General features: G+C 41.0%; 1 protein-coding gene across 2 annotated transcripts in view; it reads left to right on the top strand.

Annotated features, from left to right (window-relative positions):
* Positions 1-26,492, top strand: part of ZZEF1 (zinc finger ZZ-type and EF-hand domain containing 1) — a 375,890-nt gene that overhangs the window by 226,112 nt on the left and 123,286 nt on the right. Inside the window, exons 29-34 of one of the 2 annotated variants that reach the window (XM_073615049.1) lie at positions 7,006-7,495; positions 7,878-8,042; positions 17,429-17,509; positions 18,324-18,443; positions 20,359-20,520; positions 25,963-26,092. In XM_073615049.1, coding sequence (XP_073471150.1) covers positions 7,006-7,495; positions 7,878-8,042; positions 17,429-17,509; positions 18,324-18,443; positions 20,359-20,520; positions 25,963-26,092 — 1,148 coding nt within the window. The remainder of the gene's footprint in view (positions 1-7,005; positions 7,496-7,877; positions 8,043-17,428; positions 17,510-18,323; positions 18,444-20,358; positions 20,521-25,962; positions 26,093-26,492) is intronic. The other variant, XM_073615050.1, reaches the window with a different exon arrangement.

Genomic DNA, 26,492 nt, shown 5'->3' on the forward strand with positions numbered 1-26,492 from the left:
TTTTTTTTTTTTTACCTTTTGACCTCTTTTGGGGATCTGTTTTTCTGGGGTTTACCAAAAACAGGATTTTCGTGCTCACTGTAAAATCCTTTTATCTAAGTTCATTGACAGACACAGCCATTCTTCGTGACAGATGGGTTTGATGTCACCACCTACAGGAGCAGGATGCTAGGTGCAAATAAAATAAAAGCACCCCTGGAGGGCGAGCCACTGCAGTTGACCAAACCCAACATCTGCAGTAAGGAGATCAGTTAGCAGCCAGCAGTATAGGACATACACACCGAGACAGACAAAAGAAGACTGGGCAGGTGCTGTGTCCTTCCATTAAAAAAAAAAAAAAAAAAAAGTTTAAGTGGAGTATAAAAATACTATTTTCTCTTCCATTCATTGAAGGATGTAGCCGTTCTTCATGACGGATGGGATGTCCCATAGCAATGCCAGAAGGCAGGGTGGGCCTATAAGCAGAAAACAGCAGAACAGGGAACTGCACCCCAGCAGAACTGCTGCCTACAAAACTTTCCAACCAAAACTGGTAGGCAGCTACGTCAACTTGGTGAAAGTGTGAACTGAAAACCAGGTATCCACCTTGCAAGCTAGAACAACCAAAGCAGAATGATGAAAGGCCTATAACACATTAAACACCCTCGTAGAATGCTGGAAACAGCGATTCATGACCTGATTTTATAAGCCCAGATAACAGTTTAATGAATCCACTTGGGAAAGGTGGAAGACTAAGCCGCTTTTCTGACACCTCCTTAGGCTGGGTTCACACTGCTGCGGTGCGGGAACGCAGAGAATTTACTACGGGTTCCTGCATCGCACCAACTCGCACGGCAGTTCACACTGCCATATGCGAACTGCTGGGGAGTGTCATACAATGTTAACGACACCCCCAGTTCAGCTCGCATATCGCACTGCGAACTGACAATTCGGACATGTATCGGATCGAATAGGTGTGAACACCCAGTGTGAGTTTGGACCGAATGCGGTGCGATATCAGCCATACTATCTGTATGGCTGATATCGCACAGCACAGACATCGCATGTGATGTGAACAGCAGTGCGCTGCGAATCACATACGATGTCTGCCACTGCAGCAGTGTGAACCCAGCCTTAGGGAGTACAGATGAGAGGAAAAGCCACTTTATCCTTGTGTAGCCACCAAAAATGGCTGTTTACAAGAGAAAGCTGCAAGCTTGGATACCCACCGCACAGACGTGATTGCCACCTTCTGAGACAAAGATGAGGGGAGAAGATCCCCGATGTTTCCAAAAGGAGGCTTTTGTAAGGCCAACAAAACAAGATTTAAGTACCAAGATTGCAGAGGGGCTCTAGAAGGGGAACAATCCAGGTAAACCCTTGCATGAAGCTCTGAATGAGGGAAATAGGAGCCAAGGGTTGCTGAAACAGCAGCCAAGCCTGACACTTGGCCCTTGGCAGTGCAGACTGCCAAGCCACGATTCGGTCATTCTGGAGAAAGGTAAGGATGCTAGCAGTGGAAAACTTGTGGGGATGTAATCCCAGATACTCACAGTAGACAAAGTTGGCCTTCCAGGTGTAATAGTAGGCCTTCCCGGTAGATAAAATGGGAAGTGGACTTCCGAGCACAAAGCATGGTAAAAATGACCGCTTGAGAAAGGCCCTTGTCTTTTAGTACCTGGTTTTTAACAACCAAGCTGTTAAAGACAGCGACTGTAAGGTAGGGTGGTAAAGTGGAAGGCGCCCGGAAAAGGCTGCGACCAACCGAACAAGATGCATAAACCAAGTTCTTGTGTGGCCAGTCTGGAGCCACTGGAATGACCAAGAGTGCCTTCTCACGGGATCCTTGGTAACAACTGGGAGTTGAGTCTTAGAGGGGGAAAATCATACATCTGAGAATACATCTGCCACAGAGCCACTAGAGCATCCAATGCTTCTACCCAGGGATCTTTGGTCCTGGCTACAAGCTTGGGAATTTTTTGATTCAGCCTGGACACAAAGATTATGTTTGGAGTGCCCCATCATTGGCAGATCTGGAGAAAAATGTTGGAATGGAGGGACAATTCCCCCTTGGTCTAAATTCTCTTGACTGAGAGAGTCCGTCTGCCAGTTGTCCATCATTGGCAGATCTGGAGAAAAATGTTGGAATGGAGGGCCAATTCCCCCTTGGTCCAAATTCTCTTGACTGAGAGAGTCCGTCTGCCAGTTGTCCATCTCCAGGAATTTGAACTGCCAGTAGGGTTGGTACATGACGTTCTGCCCAGTTGAGGATGTGAGAGACCTCCAAAGCCGCACCCAAGCTTCTAGTGCCCCCTTGGTGATTGATGTAGGCTGCTGCTGTCTCATTGTCCAATTGTACCCTTGCCAAGTAACCCTGAAGAACAGAGGAGACCAATGACCCTGCCCAGATAAATGATCCATCACACCTGCCCACCTGAAGAGGCTGGTGTCTGTGTTGATGATCATTTGGAGGGAATTAGGGTCTTCTCATCTGATAGAAGTGGGGACTGAAGCCACCACACCAAAGACGCTTTTGATTCCAGTTGACCAGAATCTATCTGAAGTGGTTTGGCGTGACGTTGCATGTAAGCAACTGCTTTGACAGAAACCATCATGAGACCCAAAATTTTCATGCAGATGGTTTTTACACAGCTATTGAAGACCTTGAACTAGTTGAGCTGTTAATTCAATGTAAGCAAGAAAAACCTGTTTGGAAGCCAAAACTTGACATAGCAATTTAGCCCATTAGGTAAAGGTCTGAAAGACCATGGCAGAGGGGCATACTGGATGAATTAAAGCGGTTGTAAAGTCACATGTATTATTTACCTCAATCCTCCCTCCTAAATACCTTCTTTGCAGAGCCCTGCTGTCCTGTCATGTGACCTCCCTCTGCTTCCCTTCCTGAGTAAGTGAGTATAGTGGGATGGGCTGAAATTTCCCTCTGAATGCAAGAGAGCAGAGGGAGGTCACTTGTCTGCACAGCAGGGATTTGGAAAGCAGGTATTTAGCATGTTAATTTTAGGAAAATACATACACTGTACTGAACAGGGACCTAAAACAGAGAGGATCAATGTAGTTAATACATGTTTCTTTACTTTACTAGCACTGGAACAGCTGCAGGGAATAGAATTACACAGGCTTGGGAGGGGAGGAAATCGGCTCTGACACAGACTACTGGATGGGGAGATGCAGAAACGCTGAGGAGATAGCTGGCTGACAGGGGCACGTAAACTGGCAATGCTATCAGAAATCAGCAACCATCATAAACGTGGTTAGTTTGCAGAGGGAAAGAGAGTAACAGAATCAACCAGGTATTATACAACATAGAAAGGGACCATTTACATGGCATGTGCAGTGCCTTGTGCCTTAAAGGGACAGAAGCATGTTTTTTTTTTTTTTTTTTTGTTTTTTTTTGTTTTCTGTTTTTTTTGGGTTACAACCACTTTAAGGCTCCAGAAACTGCGTTTGTGGATGTGCAGTGCTCTCCCACCTTCCTGTCAGATGGGGCTCTAAAGGAAGAAAAGTCTTTTGAGGGAATGGCAGTAGCCTTACTCAGCCTGGAAACCGGAGGGTTGAACCACTTTTTGATGAGGGCCTTCTCAAAGGGATAGTGTACCAAAAACTATACCGACCAAGACTTGTAAATAAAATCATCAAAAAAGGGGTCATGCAGAAAAACTTTAGAAGACTGTGTGTGTCCAACCTGAGAATCCGATGCCTGGGACAGGGAATATTCCATTTTCAAAGTGTCCCCTGAGCGCTGTAATGATATTTGAGATCAACTCTTCCTCCCATGCCAGTTTTTCTGCCGAAAGCTTTTTTCATCATCAGAAGGAAGAGGGGAGGCACCTCAGGAGTTCCTGAAGGAAGAGAAGGAAACTGTTCAGTGTCTGTTTTATCAGACACAGTCACAGGAGGGAGGGGATGTTTGGGAAGCAGAGCCTGTTCCATACGTGAAACAAAACTCTTCATTGCGGCATTAAAAGGAGTCAAAGATTAGTAGGGCCCCGACACTGCCTAACAAGCATCAGAAGATGGAGCAGAAGCCTTCAAGACCGGATGAATCTGGCAGGCTAAGCAGTGTGGTTCGGCTGGGGACCTTTGAGATCCCTGGTGCTTTTTTACTTGCCTGTCTTAGAACATGTTTCAGCATTAGGGAACAAGAGCCTCTTGTTTCTTCACGGGTTTGTGTAACATGCAAACCCCGGGTTCTTAATAATAATTATACTGAAAGTGTAGTTGTGCCAAGTTATCTACTCTACCAACTTGTGACCTGTGCATAACTTTAACTACCTAAGCCCTTTGTTTTAAAGCGTGACCAGCAGAAAAGATATTACCTCTGTTATGCAAACCGCTTTCTACAGATCTTTTTTTCTGTAGGATATTCAGCTTCTTTTTCTAAAACAGTAGCTCAGTAATCCGTTTTTGGGTTAGCAATAATGAGCAAATGTTTATAGACTGAATAAACTCTTGTACACTTAGAGTCCATTTATTAACTGTCAAACCCATAACATAGAAAAGAGCACATCATTTAAAGTTCACTTTAAAAAAAAACAAAACACTTTTTTTTGCAGGTAAACAGAAATTTGCATTTATTTTCTTCTTTTCTGGAGCCTGCAGAGTATTGTACCCGTAATCAACAGATCACGGGTGCAATCTGTTTCTTGCAGACTCTCAGCATAGCTGTCTGCCCACACCTTGTACTGGCAAGCAGTTACCTGAGAGCAGGAAGGATCAATGAACTACCAGAGCACTCAGCAGCGCAACACCAAACAAAACTTGTAGGCATTCACAGTAAACTGTAAATGAATGACGCGGCCATGTGGGCAGAGTCCCGCATGGTAATGCTCTTTTCAAATTGTGACAGTGGGCGCTGGGAGAATCGCCCCTGCTCACTGTCACAGGCGGAGGGGGGAGAGCTGCAGGTGGTGGAACATGTTTCATGTTGTTCTGAAAGTGAACTTGTGCTTTACATTTTACACCTGGGTAATAGGAGGTAGAATCTCTGACGAATGCAAGGAGCTCGGGGAACGACATAATAATCTCTAAGTTCTCCTTGGGAACAGGAGAAAGTAATTTCTGTCCAAGAAAAAGATTATACCTGGACCCATGTTGCAGGAGTACATGAGATTAGTAGAAACAGGAAGGAACTGTAAACTATAGGAGTCTGTCAAATACCTCTCATCTTTGCAGAGTATAGCATGCACCAAATGTAATCTCTCTGGAGCACTTTTTTTTTTATCTGTATGAAGCTTGGAGGTAAATGGTCTTGGTGGAGATCTGATCAGGTGAAACCTTTAAATACATCAAGGAGGGGAATAAGGTTCAGAAGGGCAGTTTTTTCAATATGAAATCAAACTCAAGAACACGGTATCATGACCTCAAACTAACTGGAGGAAAGTTCAAAACTAATCATAGAAAGTATTATTTTACTGAAGGGATAGTTGATGCTTGGAATAAACTACCAGCAGAGGTAGTGAGACAGTCAACCGTAAATGGCTTCAAACATGCTTGGGACAAACATAGATCTATACTCAGATAATACAGTGGAATACAAAAATGGACAGACTTGAGGGACTACTCTGTCTTTTTCTGACGTTACTTTTCTATGTTTCTTTTATTGGGAAACTGATCAACAGTAGGGCTGATCCCAGGATCTTTGCAGGACCAGTCGGCACTATCCGAGCTCCATCTCTCTACTTCTCACATGCTGACTTCTGACTCTGCCCCCTGACAGGGGCTTTTAACCAATGCCTTAGCTGTTATTTATATAAAGGTCCCATTGTCCATGTTATTCCACAGTTGCAAAGTTCAGTTTTTAGCCCTGGTTCACATTGATGCGATTTGGCATGCAATTTGACATGTCAAATCGCATGCCAAATCAGCAGCAATTGCCAGCAGTGGCATGGTGCGACGCTGCATTTGCAGCACTGCACCGATTCCCGAAAGTAGTTTCTGTACTACTTTTAGCAATTTCGAGGTGAGAGTTCAATTGACATCTGTGCAGAAACCCGCACAGATGTCTCTGATATTGCCCCCAAAGTCGGGACCGACATGCAGGAATGAAATCGTGCAAGTTCAGCTGAATGCGCGCAATTTTATTCCCGCAGTCAGTGTGAACCAGGGCTTAGTGCTATAGGTTTAGTGCTATAATTTCAGATTCTTTAAACAGAATTTCAGATATTTTAAAATTTTTATAGAACATATAATAGTCTCTCATTTTTGTTTTTTTGTTTTTTTTATTACTGCCTGTCTATAACACATTGCCAGTGCTTCTGCACACATGTGCATGTGTACTGTTAAGGGCCAAGTCCAATTATTTACAAAAATAAATAAAAAATAAATGCACATATAGTTGCAGAAATGGGAAAAATATATATATATATATATATATATATATATATATATATATATATATATATATAAATATATATATATATATAAAATGTTTTCATTTCAGTCTGCAATGCATTGCAGCCTTACATATTGATTTATGGGTGCAATTTCAGGCTCTCGCAAACCTTTCCTCCAGCACAATGCCTAAACTGAGGTACAGATTTTCAGCTAGAGAGCTGGAGGAAATGTCAGTGGACTACGATTGTGGTATAAGACGACAATATAAAGGAAACATTCTACCCCCTCCTCATGTTATCCAAAACATAAAAAGGAAGTATTGGCTGGGGTTTGGCTTTTAATGTAAAAAATCAGTATTAAAGGTTTAGGTGTGTCTTGTTGAAATATTATTTAAGGGTTTTTATTTCAGTGGTTGTTAATCATGGCTAGCTGATTGCTTGATATACAGATAGCCAATAGACAAAATTCCAACATATTTGTAATAAAGTGCTGAAAATGCAACAGTAAGCTAGTAAAAATGTGAATGCCAGATCAAAAATAATACAGTCATTTCATTACCACCTCAACAAGATGATTACTTTAAATACACTAGAGTTACCATTTTGCACCTGTATTATGTGTTTTCATTTTCCTTTTTTATTTTGTACTTACAATATATTCATCTATTTACAGCAAAACAGTGTATAGAGAAATGTCTTTTGTTGCTGAGATTTTTACCTACTACATCAAGACTGCCAATAGAGAACTGGATCTCTACAGATGACAATGGAGTGTTGTACACTCGTCGAAAGAGTTCCATTGTAGAAGCGGACTTTCAAGCTTCAAGTGCCTCACCTGTTAATGCCTCACCTGAAGCTGCTTGTCCAATTTTAATGGCTAAGTGTCCAGTGCCTGATGCTGACCCTCAGAAAAAGAAGGAATCAGAACTTTTTAAGTATGAGACCCCAGTAGGGCCTCAAACAAAAACAGCAGAAAAAAACGAAGAGCCTTCCTCTCCTCCTCCTACCCCAAACCGTAAAGCCCCATTTAGTCGAGCAAGACTAAGGCTGCTTTCATTCCGCTCTATGGAGGAGGCAAAGATGCTGCCAACAGTGAAGGAAAAATATCCAATTTTAAAAAGTATCTTAGATTTTGTAAAGGATCCAGCAATTTCCCATGAAAGGTAAAGACTGAAAACTTTTCTAGTCAGTTATTTTTAGATGTTAATGCTTTTAGGAGGAGGTATTATGAATAATCCCAACACAAGATGATCAAAGCAGATCACTCATCAGTATAAAGTTACTCCTAATTATCCTTTTACAAGTAAAGAATCTTTAATATAAATGCACCAGCAGTAATTGAAAATGAACTTGATGTGGGTGTTTTGAGTTCTTAGCAAATCCCTTATTGAAGAATTAAAAAATTTTGTACAACTGAAGTCATTTTCTAAACAAAAGCATTGTCCTTTCCAGTATATCTCTTAAAAATCTGTGCTTTTCTAGTTAATGTTGTTTTTACTGTGTGTTTTGATGCAATAATATTTGAATGTTTTTTGGTTGTTGCAGTGTTTTGCAGGTCCTAACCTTAAGAAAAGCTCAGGCTGAAAGCATTCTAAAAGTACTTCGGATGATTCAGGAGTGTCTGGACACTCTGGGACAACCCAATTTTTTTCAGCCTCCTTGTGTGCTCTTCCTGCTTGAGCTGCTGGCCTGTCAGAATGACTTTACCAAGTAAGTTTATCCATCCGTTTACATGAAATTTTACTGCAACATTTTATATCGATTTGTATTATGAAAACTAGGAATATTGATGCACAACAGGTCTTTAATAGTGACATTTTCTCAGTCTATAATGTTTTAGAGAAACCAGCCTTACTAATTTTTCTAATGTGGGGGAGTGAAGAACTGTATTGTTTTTGAAGTCGGTTTACTAAATCAAATCTGCTGTGATTTCCTATTACTTTACTGCTAGTGTTTACTTAGACAGCATCGTGGATTCCAGTAGAAAAAAAAAATGTGTTTTGAAATGAAAGGTCTCATCATATCATTGTGGTAATGGCATATCCTCTCCATTGACCTTTACATACAAATAAACCAACATGGATCCGTAATAACTTAAGAGCCTGTGCAACTTACTTGCTCTATTTATTGATGGTTTAGCTTTTTTTGGATTCTAGTTTGTTTTTTTTTTTTTTTTTAGTAGAATGCATGTTTTTCCATTTTTCCTATTGTGAATACAAAATGCAACAAAGGCAGAGACCTGGCTGAAAATATTGCCAACTACTGAGTAATATTGTCAAAGAAAACCTGAAATCATTGTAACAAATGTAGCTAATTTATAACAAACTAGCAGCTTGTTGCAATAGCATGTGCCCCTAGGTGCAAGGCAGTAAAGGGAATGGAATGAGGGCTATGCCTTCCAAGTTGATATATATTCACAATAGTGCATCCCAGATTTCTGAACCCTTAGTGCACTCTTAAAATGAGCTGAAATTAGCTGGTGGTGCCTACTGTTGCACGCAAGTGCTACTTTCCTAAGGAAGCATGACTACAAGTAGGCTTCAAAGAGGTATCCTATCATAATTTTCTTACCTTAGACATGGAAACTTCAGTCTATAAGCCACTTCTGGTAAATAATATATCTTGTACAATAACCAACACAGGAAATGTCTTCTTAGACTGTGGTTATATGCGGCTACCTTCAAGTGATTGGACAATAACAAAGCTTTCCTGGAAACACCCCCTGGAGTATCCAAGTAACCCCTACCCACTCTGAGGCTCTAGTTTTTTTCAATTTACTTGGGCAATGTACCTCTTCTTTTTTTTTTTTTTTTTTTTTTTATTTCAACATTTTTACTACCTAATATTCCACTCACTCACATGTCTATCAAGAACTGACGACTTATTGCCTTATGGCTCATTAGCATTTTCTGGATTGGTTAACTTTGATGTACATTTTGGGTACTGTATCAAGGCCCTGCAGCAGCACGGCCTGCCTGTAATGCTTGCTTTGGACACTGTATCCTATGGTCGTCACTCGCCTTGGTTCGTGGTGCAGCATGTGAGTTAGTGGCAGGGTGGTATACAGTTCCAGGGCTGCAGACCATTTCTTCGGCACCCAGACCCTGAAGACCTCTCTTGGGGTATGCTAACCTTGGCAGTCGAAGGCCGGATCCTGAACAGGACCAGCAATGTGGACAAGGTAAGACAGAGTTTCCCTATCCTTTTTATAGCGTTCCTGGCTATACATTTTTTTTTTAATATGTACCTATTCAAATTTGGCAGTCCACTTCACTGCCACAAGTTTTTCTCTGAATAGCAACAAAGTGTTTATATGACTCCTTACTGTGCACTTCTGTCTGCCATTTTCTGCCAAAACTGCAAACCAAACATTTTTCATCACACCCGTTGCCTAAAATCTCAGAGACCGTCACAGGAACTCTGTTAGAGCCAAAGTTATTGCAATTCCTTCATAGTGGACATGCTGAACCCTCTCAGTCCGCATCCATTTCGGGAAGATCCTCACTTGGCAATGGCAGATCACAGGCACTTACAAGCGAGAGCACATAGGACAAATAGTGGTGATTCCACTCTAGGCCTTGAGGAAACTCCAAGTTCCTGTTGGGTTGATAGAAATTCTCTTGTTCTGGAGCAAGATGACACTACTCCATCCCCTTGATTCAAGCTCTCCGACAAATGCACAACATACAGCCTGCCTGACTAAAGCAGAATTTTCTTCCGCTATGTCTGATTAATGTCAAAGGCTGTCACCACTTCTGTAAATGGCAGGTGCCAATAGCCAAAAACAATCTTTTGACTCTCTATTATTGTCTAGGTTCATAGGTCACAGCCTGAGTGGCCCAGAGCACTTGCAGGTGCAGAAGGCAGAGGAGGCACTGATATTTTATTGGCCAAGTCAATGCTTCACCTTCTTGCCATATGCTGGCTATGCTATCGAAAAACATTTCCCTGCTTCATCCGTAGATCTTTGGGGACTCTTTTGAAGTTCTCCTTTGCTCTGAAAGGTCCTGCCCTGTCCTGTAGCCAGATATTGCTACCTCATTATTGCCAAAATTATGACAAACTCGGCTGGAGAGTTCAATATTGAACTGCATCCTGATTTACAGTGGATATAAAGTCTACACACCCCTGTTAAAATGTCAGGTTTCTGTGATGTAAGAAAATGAGACAAAGATAAATTATTTCAGAACTTTTTCCACCTTTTAATGCGACCTATAAACTGTGCAACTCAATTGAAAAACAAACTGAAATCTTTTAGGGGGGAGGGAGTAAAAAAATAATAATATGGTTGCATAAGTGGGGATGTAGTTGTGTTCAGAATTAAGCAATCACATTCAAACTCATGTTAAATAGGAGTCAGTACACATCTGCCATCATTTTAAAGTGCCTCTGATTAACTCCAAATAAAGTTCAGCTGTTCTAGTAGGTCTTGCCTTACATTTTCTTAGTCGCATCCTATAGCAAAAGCCATGGTCTGCAGAGGGCTTCCAAAGCATCAGAGGGCTCTCATTGTTAAAAGGTATCAGTCAAGAGAAGGGTACAAAAGAATTTCCAAGGCATTAGATATACCATGGAACACAGTGAAGACAGTCCTCATCAAGTGGAGAAAATATGGCACAACCGTGACATTACCAAGAACTGGACGTCCCTCCAAAATTGCTGAAAAGACAAGAAAACAACTGGTCAGGGAGGCTGCCACGAGGCATACAGCAACATTAAAGGACTTGCAGGAATATCTGGCAAGTACTGGCTGTGTGGTACATGTGACAACAATCTCCTGTATTCTTCGTATGTCTGGGCTATGGGGTAGAGTGGCAAGACTGATGCCTTTTCCTACAAAGAAAATCATTAAAGCCCAGCTAAATTTTGCAAAAGCACATCTGAAGTCTCCCAAAACACGTGGGAAAATGTGTTTTATGCTGCATACACACGATCAGACTTCTTGTCGGAAAAAGATATGATGGCTTTTCCGACGGGATCCCGCTCAAGCTTGCCTTGCATACACACGGTCACACAAAAGTTTGCTGAACTTTTGACCGTCAAGAACAAGGTGACGTACAACACTACAACGAGCCGAGAAAATTAAGTTCAATGCTTCCGAGCATGCGTCGAATTGTTTCCGGGCATGCGTAGGAATTTTGCGCATCGGAATTGCTACAGACGATCACATTTTCGGATAGGAGCTTTTTCTGACCGAAAAATTGAGAGCATGCGCTCAATCTTTCGCTGGCTGGAATTTGGCCAGCAAAAGTCCGATGGAGCATACACACGGTCACATTTTCCGAACAAAAGCTCTCATCGGTCTTTTGCTGGCCGAATTTCTGATCGTGTGTATGCAGCATTAGTCTGATGAAACCACGGTTGAACTTTTTGGCCATAATTCCAGAAGATATGTTTGGTGCAAAAACAACACTGCACATCCTTCACCAAAAGAAACACCATACCCACAGTGAAGCATGGTGGTGGTAGTATCATGCTTTGGGACTATTTTTCTTCAGCTGGAACAGGGGCCTTAGTCAAGGTAGAGGAAATTATGAACAGTTCCACATACCAGTCAATATTGGCACAAAACCTTCAGGCTTCTGCTAGAAAGCTGAACATGAAGAGGAACTTCATCTTTCAGCATGACAACGAGCCAAAGCATACATCCAAATCAACAAAGGAATGGCTTCACCAGATAAAGATTAAAGTTTTAGAATGGCCCAGAGCTCATACCTGAATCTGATTGAAAATCTGTGGGGTGATCTGAAGAGGGCTGTGCACAGGATCTGCACTCATATTCTGACAAATTTGGAGTGTTTTTGTATAGAAGCGTTGGAAAATATTGCCAAGTCAAGATGTGCCATGCTGACAGACTTATACCCAAAAAGATTGAGTGCTGTAATCAAAAAGTGCTTCAACAAAGTATTAGTTTAAGGGTGTGCACTCTTATGCAACCATATTATTTTTTTTTATTTTTACTTCCCTCCACCAAAAAGATTTCAGTTTGTTTTTCAACTGTTGTTGTACAGTTTATAGGTCACATTAAAGGTGGAAAAAGTTCTGAAATGATTTGTCTTTGTCTCATGATTTTACATCACAGAAACCTGACATTTTTACAGGAATGTGTAGACTTTTTATATCCATTGAAGATATTTCTATTTTTTCTGCCAGATTGCAGCTCTTAATGTTTAGCCCTCACTATTCCTCATGGAGAATGTTATTCATGTCTCCAGAATAACCTTCTTTTCTGTGTTTTTTGCACAGAATCGTATGGCTTAGAGCTTGGTCTGTTGACCCTGCTCTGAAAAGGTGCCTTTTGTCCATCCCCTTTGAAGGTGAGCTCCTCTTTGTAAATTCCCTTAAGGAATGCATTGAGGCGGCTATGGAGGGAAAGGAGGCTCTGACCCCATTCTCCACAATCATCTACTGCAGGTCCATCTATTTGTGCTAAACCCTCTAATTCAACTGGACTCATGCAGGAACCTCCACACACTGAGGTTCGCCTTCACCCCTGCAGGTGCTAGGGTGACTACAGACATAAATTTAGACATAAATTTAGACATAAATTTAGCTTAGCATGGCAATGTCAAACTTTCTTCATTTCACTTTATCCTTTTTAAATTTTCTATAATTTTCCCTATGCCTCCTTGCAATCTTATGGTTCCAGGGGTGGCCTTCCTTACAATTACAAGAACTTTCAAATTGGGACTCTCTTCCATCTAGGGATGCATGTCCCACCATACCCCCAAAAAAATGTCAAAATCGCTGCAATAACTTGGGCTTGATCGCCTATAGACCTACCATTACGTATACTGCAGTAGCTAGGTCTCTTCCTGGTGTCATGTAGACCTGCAAATAGATCTCGCATATGAAAGCTTTTCTAACTTTTTAGCAGGCACATCTTAACCACTTCCCTACCCAGCCATAGACATATGACGTCCACAGATGGGATCTACCATCCTGGGTGGACGTCATATGACAGCCTGGGATTCCCAGGCGTCTAGGGGGCGCGCGCCCGCCGCGTTGCTCGGGACCCGGTGCGTGTGCCCAGGGGCCGCGTTGTCCGCCGGGCACCCGCGATTGGCCGTTAACCGGGCCGGACCGCGGATCTGTGTGTGTAAACACACAGATCCACGTCCTGTCAGTTGTGAGTAGAGCGATCTGTGTTCCTAGTACAGCGGAACACTGATTGGTCTCCTCCCCTTGTACGTCCCCGCCCCCAACAGTTAGAAACACTCCCTTAGGAAACACATTTAACCTCTTGTGTCCCCCTAGTGGTTAACCCCTTCACTACCTGTCACATTTACACAGTAATCAATGCAATTTTATAGCTTTGATCACTGTATAAATGTGAATGGTCCCAAAAATGTGTCAGATGTGTCCGCCATAATGTCACAGTCACGAAAAAAATCGCGATCGCCGCTAAAAAAAAATATATATATTTTTTTTTTAAATGCCATAAATCTATCCCGTATTTTGTAGACGCTATAACTTTTGCGCAAACCAATCAATATACGCTTATTGCGATTTTTTTTTTTTTTTTTTACCAAAAATATGTAGAAGAATACGTATTGGCCGAAACTGAGGAAAACCAATTTTTTTTTTTTAAATTGGGATATTTATTATAGCAAAAAGTAAAAAATATTGTGTTTTTTTCAAAATTGTCTCTTTTCTTTTGTTTATAGTGCAAAAACTAAAAACCGCAGAGGAGGTGATCAAATACCATCAAAAGAAAGCTCTATTTGTGGGGAAAAAAGGACGTCAATTTTTTTTGGGTACAACGTCGCACGACTGCGCAATTGTCGTTTAAAGTGCGACAGCGCTGAAAACTAAAAATTGGCCTGGGAAGAAAGGGGGTGAAAATGCCCTGTATTGAACCGGTTAAAGTTGTTTTCTACTCCTATCTATTCACACATCAATGTACCCCTTACATTGGTGAGAAAAAAAAAAATCACCACACTCTGTGGTGCTATATATGTTATACCCTTGATCATACCCTGAACATTCAGACCACAAAGTGTCTCAGAGACCTATATCTTCTCAGAGACTCCTGGGTCTGTTTGACACATTTTCTCAGGTTCTCTCCAGATTGCATAAGGGCTTTTTCACACGGACTATCCGTATGTCCGTTTTTCATCCTTCCGTTTTCGGATGAAAAACGGACATACATGTATCCCTATGGAGCGTCGGATGTCAGCGGTGACATGTCTGCTGACATCCGACCCGCTCCGATCCGAAAAAGTGCAACGGAGGAAAACCCTACTTTTCCATCCGTTTTCGGATCGGGTGACGACGGACTCTATGGTCCGTCGTCATCCGATCCCCCATAGGGGAGAGCAGCGCTCTGATAGGTCTGTGCAGCGACGGACCTGTCATCTTCCTGCTCAGCGGCGGAGCGATCCCCGCTGAGCAAGCGGGTGTTCACGGGGCGGATCATCACTGATCCGCCCCGTGTGAAAAAGCCCTTAATCTTTAGCCAATTCCTAAAGTTTTGCTGAAAAGCTACGAGTTTCAACTACTCTTTTTGTCATCTGTAATAAGAATGGGACAAAAGGATTGTTCTCGGACTGCTGCCACCCATGCTTATCCTGACAAGTGTGTCTAGATCTAGCCCTGGCAATCATTCTTAATCAGGTTTCTTTTAGCATGATTTTGGTCTATGGCTGACTCCATGTTCAAGAACATGTTCTCATTGGCAACTCTTGCTTGCCCTTATCTGGAAAAACCTCTAGGAGAGGGTGTCAAATTCAATTTCATTGAAAAGAAGAAGGAGAAAACTGCTGCGCCAACTCAATAGTGTCAAGCGGCCAACACTGACAATTAGACAAATTGTGTATGGAAATAAGAAATAAAAAGTGCAGCGCTATATTTGAGTGAAAAACACATACATATATGAAAATGACTAAAAAGTGAGCTTCAGTGTAAATCATCCATATGTAAACTCTGGTTTCAACCAACACTCTGAATCAACAAAAAAACAACAAAAAAGGAAATAAGTAAATGCAAAAGGTCTTATGACAGCACCTGTGAATATTATAATAAAAAATCAATCAAAGAGTGTTATCTCTCTCAAAAATGTGTGACTGTGTTAAAGCAGTCCCATAAAAACATAAACATAAATGTTGCTCAAAGGAACAAGAAACATCATCGTGAGAAAGTGACCAGTATGAATGGGTAGGATTCAAACAAGTCTCTGGGATTTAAACAGTTCATCCAAGTGTAAGGGTGATCACAGGGCGTATATACAGATCTCACACTGCTGTATGTATATTCACATCCAGGGTAATTCTTACATTCAACAAGAGGGGAAGTAAGTAAACCAGGTCCACTCAGATGAGGGAGCGTGTTCGGTTGTCAACTGGAGTCCTCCTCCGGAAATCACTCACTTGGCTTTGCCCATATATGATGTAAAAAAGAGAAAAGGCTTCCACATGGTGTAAAATCCAAGTAACCAAAGATTTTATTGTTATTGTTAAAATTTCCAATAAAAATTCAGGTTTTAAAATTAAGTTCATATGAACAAAAATCTAGCTCGGTGAACTCTGATGGCTGTGGTAGCGTCACACACCCGACGCGTTTCGTCTACCAAGACTTCAACTGGTGTAAAGCTAGCCTGCCTTTTCCTGCGCTATTTATCTAAAAATAATTGCCTCTGCATTCAGCTATTACTGGTTTTAGCGATAACTTAAGAGTTTCTGTCAAGGGCAGGTGCAGACCAGCACAGAGCCCACTCACACTCCTGTAGCAGATGATGCAAGTCTTGAAAAGGAGTATCCTGCACTGTTCTGATATTATCCACAAGAGGCTTTATTGGAGACTGCTCAGACAGAACATGGTTCTGCCATGGTGTTCTGTCTGGGCAGTCTCCAATAAAGTTTCTTGTTGATATCTGTTGTGTGCAACCCTGTTTTTCAACTGGTAGAAAATTGTATTATTCTCCTAAATAGTTGTAAGCAGTTGTCCAGAGCAGCCCCCCTCCATTACATCAGACATCAAGAGTCCCCCTTACCTTGTGCTGCTGCCTGGAAGAAGCTAGGGGTCGTGCTGGGAAGTACAAAGTGGCAGGGTCTGGCCGAGGACCAGGGGAGGGCTGGAGTCAGCTGGTGGAGACAAGGTGGGGGCGGAGACCGGGGGGTGTCACAGCTGCAGGATTGGTGCGGGGGCCACGTGAAATAGCCTGGTGGCCTTGTGTTTCACATATGTGCTCTAGGATTGTGCTGGAGAATTTTTTTGAGACCACCAATGCCTGAATATTTCCCACTGGGCACTCCTCTTCATTAAAGTGGAACTTCAGTCATTTTTTCATCTTTCGATCTATTAAATCCTCTGCCCTTGTTGTTTTAACTTTAGATAGTGAAACAGTTTTTTCTGCCAGTAAATACCTTATACAGCCCTCTTCCTGTTTCTTGTATGGTCATTACCCTAGGCTTATGACATCATGCACAGACATTGCCTGTCTGTGTAAATCCAGGAAGTGAACAGGCAGCAGCTTCAGCTGCCCACAGTTAAAATTTATGCAGCCAGACTTTGTGGAGGGAGATTTCTGCAGCATATTTAGCAAGTACAGAATCACAATATAGATAAAATAATATGCAAAGTGGTTGGAGGGAAGCTTCAGAAAGGCAAAGAAGTTTTCTATTACAAATTGTGTGAACAGACTGCAGTTCCTCTTTAAGTGGAACGTTAAATCCATTATTTGGACCCAGCTTTACTCGTATCTGGTTGGCTTTTGACCTCAGACTGCTCTGTGCCTTTCTCCCTGTATAAACACCTTTCTGCTCTTGCCTCTTCAGAACAAAAAAGTACTGACCTTTTATACTGGTCAGCTCCATTTACTGGCTTAGTACTGTTAAGGGCCCTCATTGTTACTGTGTTTTTTTTCTGGTCAAAAACTCTTTAATGACTCATTCACACAGATTGTTTTGTACGCACCTAAATGCAGCACTATAGTAATCAATGAGCCCATATACACACAGCTGCATCTACATACAAACGTGTGCACTGTGTTTTAGTCATGTACAAAAAAAAAATAGGACACAGCTGCAGATTTTACTTGCACAGATCTGCAGATTTTACTCATGTTTGTGCGTATTTTTCCCACTCCCACCTTGCAGGAGAAGAGAGGGCCAGACCGACTCAGGACAGCTGATGACCTCTAATGGGAGCATCCTCAAACAAGATTGCAAAACAAAGAGGCAAGATAATCAAATTAATAAGCAGCACAATTTGCGTCACAAGTGCAAAACCAAACAGGCACCACCACCTGCTTGCCATTTGAGAAGAGAAAAAAATGCAGTCTTTTCAGTGTATATAAACCCCAAACTTTTTTCATTTTAGATTGCGGTTTTAACCTTTCCCTACTCTTATCAGGTTATTTTTTGCTGTGGTGTCTGGGGAGATTTCACTGCTAAGTCACTCTAGATTTTTTTTTTGTTCACCATTCATTATTATTCATGTTCATCTGGTCACTTTGTTAGCTATATTCCTATATTATTTACTGTCTTCATCTTCTGAAGGATTATACGTTTGTTTGTAAAATTTTAGAGCTATGTGTTTACTGGTTCCATTACTTCTTTTTTTTTTCTTCCTCTTGCTTTCTACTACATCTAAAATCTTTTTTGGAATTTTATAAAAAATAAGTTGGTTAACTAAGTAGACTTTCTGGGTTTACTGTAATTGCAGCATTTCCTTCATCATAAAAGCAAATTCTTGATTCATTTTGCTTCTCACTTGAAGTTTCTCCATTGTGTTACATTATACATCATACTTTCTACTTTAAGTTTTTTAATCAAGCTTCTGTACCTAATTTTCTCATCACTAGTATAATGATCAGAATGCTGGAGTTCTAGATAATGCAAATGCCGCTCAGACAGGAAATACAAACATTTTTGAACTAATTGGTTGTGTTGGTTTTGCAGTGTTATGGCAGAAATATGTACAAAGATATGGAGAGAAAAATTGAAATGCAAAGGCTTACTATAAAGCTTTCTTTTATGTTTTATACTGTAGTTACTTTGGTCACCTAGAAGGCTGCGGTGCTGAACTCCATAAAGACGTGCGAGAAATGTACTACAGGCTTGTTGTGCTTTTAGTTAATGCTGTGAAGAGTTTCAACAACCTTAATGACAGGTATGTCTTGGCCTCAATGTGCAGTGTTTTGTTAGTTGCTAAAGGTAATGATTAACCTGGTTGTGCTGTAAACTTGTTTTGGCTCTTTTGTTTCATACGGCTGCTGTACATACTAAGCTTTAAACAAATGTTTAGCCCCTGGTCACACCGGTGCGACAAGTTGCACCCTATTGTCCGCAATGGAAGCAATCAAATCAGTGCGACTTTGACTCCACCAGACTCACACTGATTTTGAAAATAGTTCTTATATTACTTTTTGCAAGTTCAGGTATGACTTGCATAGACTTCTGTGCATGAAATCACAGATGTCTTCCAAGCAGCACCTAAAGTAGTACTGCTTTGAAATCGTGCTACTTAAAGCGAAGTAGCATGATTTCAATGTCATTTTCGGTGTGACCGGGTCTTATTTTGGAGATGAAATGAAAACTTTTGGGAGGGACTGACTTGTGAACCAGTCACAGACGCTAGATGCACTACACATGCCCAAAAAAGTAACGAAAGTACACAGGTTGTGTGTTGTATTGTTTGCAATTTACAACTATCAAAATGACAGCCGGGAGTTGCATTGCATAGCAGGCTAGAATAATTGATGTTCTGCCCTGTCTTTGTTCATCAGTACTGATGGGCCACTTTACTCAAAACCGTAGCCTGCATTATAGAAACAGTTTGTTTATGCAGTGCTCTTACTACATTTATGTGAACCTTAACAATCCATGCAAATACTGGGTTTAGTACTTCTTTTGAGCAGAAGTCTTTTCATCCAGCACTGTTGGCTCTGTAAAGACCAAGCCTTTCATTCTGCACCGCTCTCTCATGAGCATAAAACTTTGAGTACAGTCAGGCTGATATCAATCCACCCAGAGGTACTCTGCAAAAGTATATCTCTGAGCTTTAAAGCCACTGTTGAACAAATTTAAATCTGTGGTGTCTGCAGATTGCAGTTGAGCCCATGGGGACTTCCGCAAAACCCTGTTTGAGAAACCCCGGTGTAGCCCATTGGCTGTCAGTGACGGTGTTGCAGTCTTAGATCTAGAAGTGGGCACAGCCCCACACACCTATTTCTTAAATAGATTAACATTTTACTGCATCTATTTTATGTCCAAATAGAGATGGTCTCTACATAGGAATGAATGAATTGCATTTTGTATTCTCATTTTATTCTAAATTAACATTTTCTGAAAAAGAAATCCAGCTGTATAATCCCTTGTCTGGGCAGAATCATTGTCCTAATGTTGTATACAAAAGTATCTTCTCTTGATTTGAGTCATTTCCAATTATCAAACCGAAACTACAATTTGAAGTACCAATCATACAACAAAGAAAAAACAGCTGGCACCCACATTTATAGACCCTTCCCTCTTAGACAATGGTGGACTAAGCCTTCCTAAAGTGGTGTTCTGCTACCTTACCTCTTTAGTTAGGAGACTTAAACAACTGGTGCCCCGGGACAGACCCTGTCCCCAGTATGGCATAACACCACAGTCAAATAATTATATTCAGCCCATTGGTTTAAAAATGTTCAGTGAACTTAGCACTGCATAGGTTCAACTTTTTGTGAATCTCGGTATCTTCAGTGTTTCCAGGATCACTCGAGTGCCTATGACCTCACCTTTACCTTGGCACCACGGGCGGGAGCCAAATTGTAAGGTAAGTATATTTTTTAAGCTTACTCCTTGGCAGTTTCCTCCTGGGTAGTTTCCTTGCCCATTTACCTGTGTCACAAATAATTTACCAATTCTTGCTTTGTCTATTCTTATAGCACTGATGTGTATGAAAAAGCTGTAGTGATTGGATCAATTGGTGGTTCTGATGGCGGCTAGAATTCTTTGATGATTCACTAAACACTTGTTGCAAATGATAAAATCAGAGAGGTCATCACACCCTATTCTTAATTTACGATGTGTTGTTTGCCCAGGTCACTGCTCCCAGCCTTATCATGTGTGCAGACTACCCTCCTTCACATGCTGGACATGAGCTGGGAACCCCAAGACCTTTCATTCTTCCTCAGCATTGACCTCCCAGAATTACTTTTATCAATGTCTAAACAAAACATAAGTACCCATGATAGTGTTGTGAGGTAAGTGATTATGATGCATGTCTGTCTATTTAGAACTAACATTATTAATATTCTGAAGATGTTTGTTACAGTGTTACCTAATGTTAGAGCCTTATTTAGACTTGCTTTACAGTCTGAAGTGTGATCTGCTTTTCGGATCGTGCTTCAGACAGCAATAAGACTCCACATGTTGCAGAATAAGACCAAGTTTTAACTAACTTTCTAACTTTATTACCGCAAACAAAGTGTGGCGTGAAATGAGTCTCACTCTACATGTTACAATGCAGGACAATAACTGCATTAGCCTTAATAAATTGACTACAAGCAACATGTGGCGTCTCACTCCTCATGCTGCAAAATAAAACAACGTCTCCAGTGAAATAACCGCAGACAAAACGTGGAGTGAAGTTAAAAACTCCCTCCTTATATTGCAATACAAGAGAAAACAGCACTAGATATATAGTAGGCAAAGCACGGAGCGAGACAGAAATGTCACGCCACACACTGTACCAAGGTAATAACCAATTGAAGATATGAGGCAGTATCCTTACTAAATTGACTGCAAGCAACGTGTGGAGTCTCACTCCACATGCTGCAGAATAAAACAAAATCTTCACTAGATTGAATTAACTGCAAGCAACATGTGGAGTCTCACTCCACATGCTGCAGAATTAGATCAAATTTTCATTTAATTACCGCAAACAGAGCACGGAGTGAAGTGAAAGTCTCACTCTACATGTTACAATGCAGGACAATAGCTGTGCTAGATTAAAGGTGGACAAAGCATGGGGTAGGACAAAAGTATCATTTAACACACTGCACAGAGGCAGTATCATATCTAAACAATGGCCAAAAAATAAACAGAAAAAAAACAAACAAGATAACCAAATATCGTAGAATGGACCAAGCATAAATGCTACCATGTTATCAATCTGGATAGGAGGACCGTACATATAAATAGGTGTCAGTAGACAGGCCAAAGAATAACAAATGTGTATACATTTATATGTGTGTATAAACACATGTAATCATGTCATCAAAACTTCAATATAAAAAAGGTGTAACCATATACTGGCATAAATGAAAAATCTTGCATTGTCGGTGAACACCTGACATATGAAGCAGACAGGAGGAGCAGAAGGAATACCAAAAAACTCTCAAACAGGCAAATTTCATTAATAAAAACGAGATGCATCCCATTCAAAATTCAAGCCAGCAGGCTGTCTGGTATTTAAAATATCCAACGGAGCTCCTGTCTACATAGAATGCCAAATTTATCACCGCCTCTGGGGGGTCTCACTATTTTATCCATACCCTGAATTGTTATTATAATTATACAGGATTTATATAGCGCCAACAGTTTGCGCAGCGCTTTGCAACATGAGGGCAGACAGTACAGTTACAATACAAATCAGTACAGGAGGGATCAGAGGGCCCTGCTCGTTAGAGCTTACTATCTAGTAGATTGAGCTGGATGTGTCTTTATTGTAAAAATCATTCCAGTGAGGTGCCACATTGGTGGAATGATCCTTTTCTATCGTAAAGATGATCATAGAGGCGATCCTTGAGTCTACGTGTTGTCCTACCGACATATTGGATAGAGCACATTGAGCATGTAATGAATAAATGCACGACAAACTGTGTGTTACAATTAATGAAAGATTGTATTTTATGACGTCTGCCTGTGGATGTCGAGGTCATAACATCACCACCCTTAATGAAGGGACGGTACGAGCAGCCTCGACCACATTTTAAAGTGCCTTTAAAGGATAACCAATTGGTGGAGGTTTTTTACTAATAAAAAGACTGGGTGACAGTAATCCGCTAAGGGAAGGTGCTTTCCTAGAAACCATATGTGTGCCTTTAGCCAATATTTTGGGAATAAATAGGGTCATTGGATAACATTGGTAGATATTTTGTATCTTATGAAATTCAGTGCTGTACAGAGTAGAAAATGTAACTGGATTGTCGTGATTGGCCATGTGTGGAGTGTTTAACTAACTGGTTTATCCAATAATAGATTTTCACGAGGTAACTTATCAGTAATTTGTAATGCCCTATTAATAGCTGATTTAGGGTAACCTCTTTCCTCAAATCTTGTAGACATGTGTATGGCTTCTTGTCTAAAATCTGATTGCCTGCTGCATAATCTTTTTAATCTAAGGAATTGGCCCAAGGTCTGATTTTATTGGGGAGGTTTCTTTCAACATTCCTTGCATTTGATTGGCTGACTATTTTTTATTAGCTCCATATATACATAAGATCAGATCTTGTTCATTCAGCTATGACTAAGCATCTGTTTGTGATGTGAAACGCATTAGATGTTCTTCCCTGTTTTCTATGCTTCAGCTATGACTGTTCTTAGATTTTAATCTTTCAATAAAGATGCCTTCAGTGGTGTGCGGCTGTCCAGGATTTTTCCTTCCTTCCTGGTTGTTTTAACACCCTACTTACCGGACAACTGCGCCACAACCACTTGCATTGTACACAGTTGCGAGGTAGTTGCAGCAAGGTACCATTCACTTGAATGGGTTTCCTTTGGCCAGTGGTACTGCCCAACAAGCACCATGGAGGAGGCGGAATATTTCCTGCCACGACCGCAGTACACCACCGGCCACTGACTCAGCAGCAACAGGCGGAATGGTCTCAGTCACACGTGTAAGCAAGCCCTAAATCTGGAAACTTTGAAACCAGTATCTGTATGGGTGGTCCTTTGTCTGCATTCTAAGATAACATTTTAGAGAGAATGTATATCTATTTATAGATGTTTTCTACCCAGTTCATTGGATGAGAATGGAAACTTTTCAACATCCAAAATATGGATTTTCTATGAATATTCTACAGATGGCTTTTAAGATTTTTTTTTTATATATATACTAAAGCCTATAGATGTTCAGGCTTTAGTATATGGAATAACAATATGCACAACAAGCTTTTACAAAGTATTTGCAAAGCTGCAAGCAAATTTGTTGAAGCTTTTAAGGGCCCATTCAGACCACTGCATTGTTGTGACACTTTAAAACAACTGTGTGGTGCGTTGCGTTGCGTGGCTTTCATTGTGAATATAACCTCAGTGCAGTATACCACAGCAGTATATCAGTGCATATGCTTTGCATCATTGCGCACTGAAAAAAAAGATGGTTGTGTTTTTTAGTCTATTGCAGTGAGTTGGTAGCCCATTTGTATGAGTAGGCTGCCTTAATGCAGTGCATGTTATCATTCAATCTAATGCAATGCTGCAGCTGACCGGATAAGTCTGAATGGAGCCCCAGGTAAACTTTGATTTTAGGGATGTAATACACGGATATTAATGGAAGTGTTGACAGTCTGTAAGCGAGCTGCTAGCAGACTTTCAACACATTTCGAATAGTACTGAAGCCTGCCAGACGGCCAGTACTCCCATTAAGATCTATGTGAAACATCACACTGGACCTGAATGTTTTTTTAATGGCTGCTTGAAGCTGGCTAAATGGCGCTTTGTAGAAGCTGTTTTTTACACTCTTATAGAAGCTGATGCCCATACAATGCCTAATTGTTGCCTAGTAGACATGAATTATGTAAACTTAGCATATGTTACCCCAAAACTGAAGATCTGTTATATGTTGGGTTAAACCTATAGTTCTTTAGAAATACTGCCTGAAAAAAATGTTCTGTACTATATAACTGATAATCCTGCCAGTTCCCCCTAATTCAATTATCCTAATGACCAGACCAAGCAAGAGATACCGGCATGCTGTGCTTGCTCTGTAGTCAGGTTTTTTTGCCACAAACTGGAACAAGCATGTAGCTTCCATTTGTTCTGCAACAAATGGAAGTACATATGTACTAAAGCCAGAATGAGAATGACTTCCTTCAGGTCTGCACCATTTAAAAACAATTCCCTAATGGCCGCTCCCAGTATTCTGTCCTCACAGGTTTTCTTTAAGGAACAAGCCTTATTGTACTAATGTTAGGAATAGATAAATCACCTACAGTTTTAACAGTTTCCATTATAGATTGACTCGCAGTTGTGGCACGGTACTTGCATACAAAGTGTTAATTTGGCTGTTAAAAATGAAAAAGCCAATTGGATGCTTGGTTGCAGTCGCTGCTCTACTGCTATTGCGGATCACATTTCAGTGGAGCAGGATGGGCTGCTGTCCGTGTGAATGAATCCCAAGGCATTTTTACTTGGTTAGTGCCAGTAGCACAAGTGGTCTGTTAAGTTATCCAGAATTTTTTTTTTTTATACTGCTTTCTTATCTTGGTTCTAACGGATCGTTTTATGTGACCTGTGGATAAATCCTGCCCCTAGAACAAAGCCTCACTCCCCACTCCATATCTAGTGAGAGTATGCTTAGTAATGGCGCTCTCATTGTTGGATGATGATGAGCATTAGGTGGGATATAACTATCTGACATGGATTTACTGAAAGCTAAGCCAGTTGAGTCGTGGAGAAAAGCTTTCCAGAATATCAGATAAAACGCAGGCACTCCGTGTAGCCTGCTGGTCATTTAAAATTGCTAAGCGTTTTGCATTAAACCACCAGTTTATTACTAAAATTTTTTATAGATTTATTTATTTACAGTTTAAAGGTAGGGACAGCCTCATCTGAGGGGCAGAAAGTTATTTTTAAGATCCAGAAAACATGTTCTTCTGATAAAACTAATAGAAAAAGTTCAGTAAAGTTGGCTGCCAGCTGTATTTTAGTCACATTGGCACCTTGGGTGCAGGGATTGGGAGCGTAAAGTGTAACCTAGCTTTAGGTCACCCCCTATGCTGCTTACTACAAGATAACGCTTATTAAAGTGGAGTTCCACCCCCCCCCAAAAAAAACATGAGTAATGTTCTTAAAAAAAAAAAAAAAAAAATTTGGAAAATTTTTTTTTTTTTTTACTCGCCTCTAAATACCTGTTGCTAGGGGGTCCCTCGTAGTCTGCCTCCTTTGGTGCCTGGGCTCCTGACGTCACTTCCCATGGTGCAGGAAGGGAGATTGCCTCTCCGCCCTCCCTCTTGTCAATCATCTGGGAAATGTGACCGGTCCCAGATGATTGCGGTGTCAGTGACGGCTCGCGCATGCACAGCTGTGCGCCCACAGTTGAAATGCCGGCGCGGGGGGGGGGGGGGGGGGGGGGCGAGCAGGGCTTCGATCCCCCGCATCGCTGGACCCTGGGACAGGTAAGTGTCCAATTAAAAGTCAACAGCTGCCGTATTTGTAGCTGCTGACTTTTATTTATTTATTTATTTTTAAATGGGAACCCCGCTTTATGAAAGATTAAATGGGTACACAATTCTTCCTCACTGAACTACACTATTCTCTGTTTTGGGCTGTTTCGACAATATATTAACACGTTTAAAAAATAAATATTGTTCAAATGTTTGTGTAACAAAGGGGGTTTTAGTGGTGGAAATGTTGATTTTTATATCATATTTTATGTGAGTATCTTTTTTTTTTTTCTTTTATAAACATTTCTTATATTTCAGTCAGTGGGAAGAAGATGATGAAAGAGCAGATTACAGGCAGAACCTTCAGTGGTTAGAGGAATGCAAAGATGGAATGTTTGAAATTTGGTATGAAAAGATTAATCAGGCAGATCCAGATGTAAAGAGAAAGGTGAGGATTTTTGTGGCCTTTTTTGTTCTTTTTCTAGTATTCTCTCCAACTGTTTTTGTTGTCTTTCAACTGTATTCATTAATCTACACAGAATAAATATAAATGTATGTAATATGCATGCTTGCATGTTATGTGTTCAGAGATGCTCTCTCTCTCCCTCCCTTCCACACACACTGTATGTGTGCAATCTTTGGAGGCATTGAATCAAAGGCTAAAGTTGATGTGTCAGTTGTAGACTTTAAGGTAAATGTACACTAAATAGTGCACCAGGGAGTAGGATGCAAGAGAAAGGTCAGCAGAAAAAGAAGACAAAGGGAAGAACGGAAGGAGGGTGAATGTAAGGAGAGGAGGGGGGGGGCATACATCTTCCACAGACTTGGGTCAAGGGCAGCCAGGTAGC

This window comes from Aquarana catesbeiana, linkage group LG02, assembly GCF_042186555.1.
Source record: "Aquarana catesbeiana isolate 2022-GZ linkage group LG02, ASM4218655v1, whole genome shotgun sequence".
In the NCBI taxonomy this organism is placed as follows: Eukaryota; Metazoa; Chordata; class Amphibia; order Anura; family Ranidae; genus Aquarana; species Aquarana catesbeiana.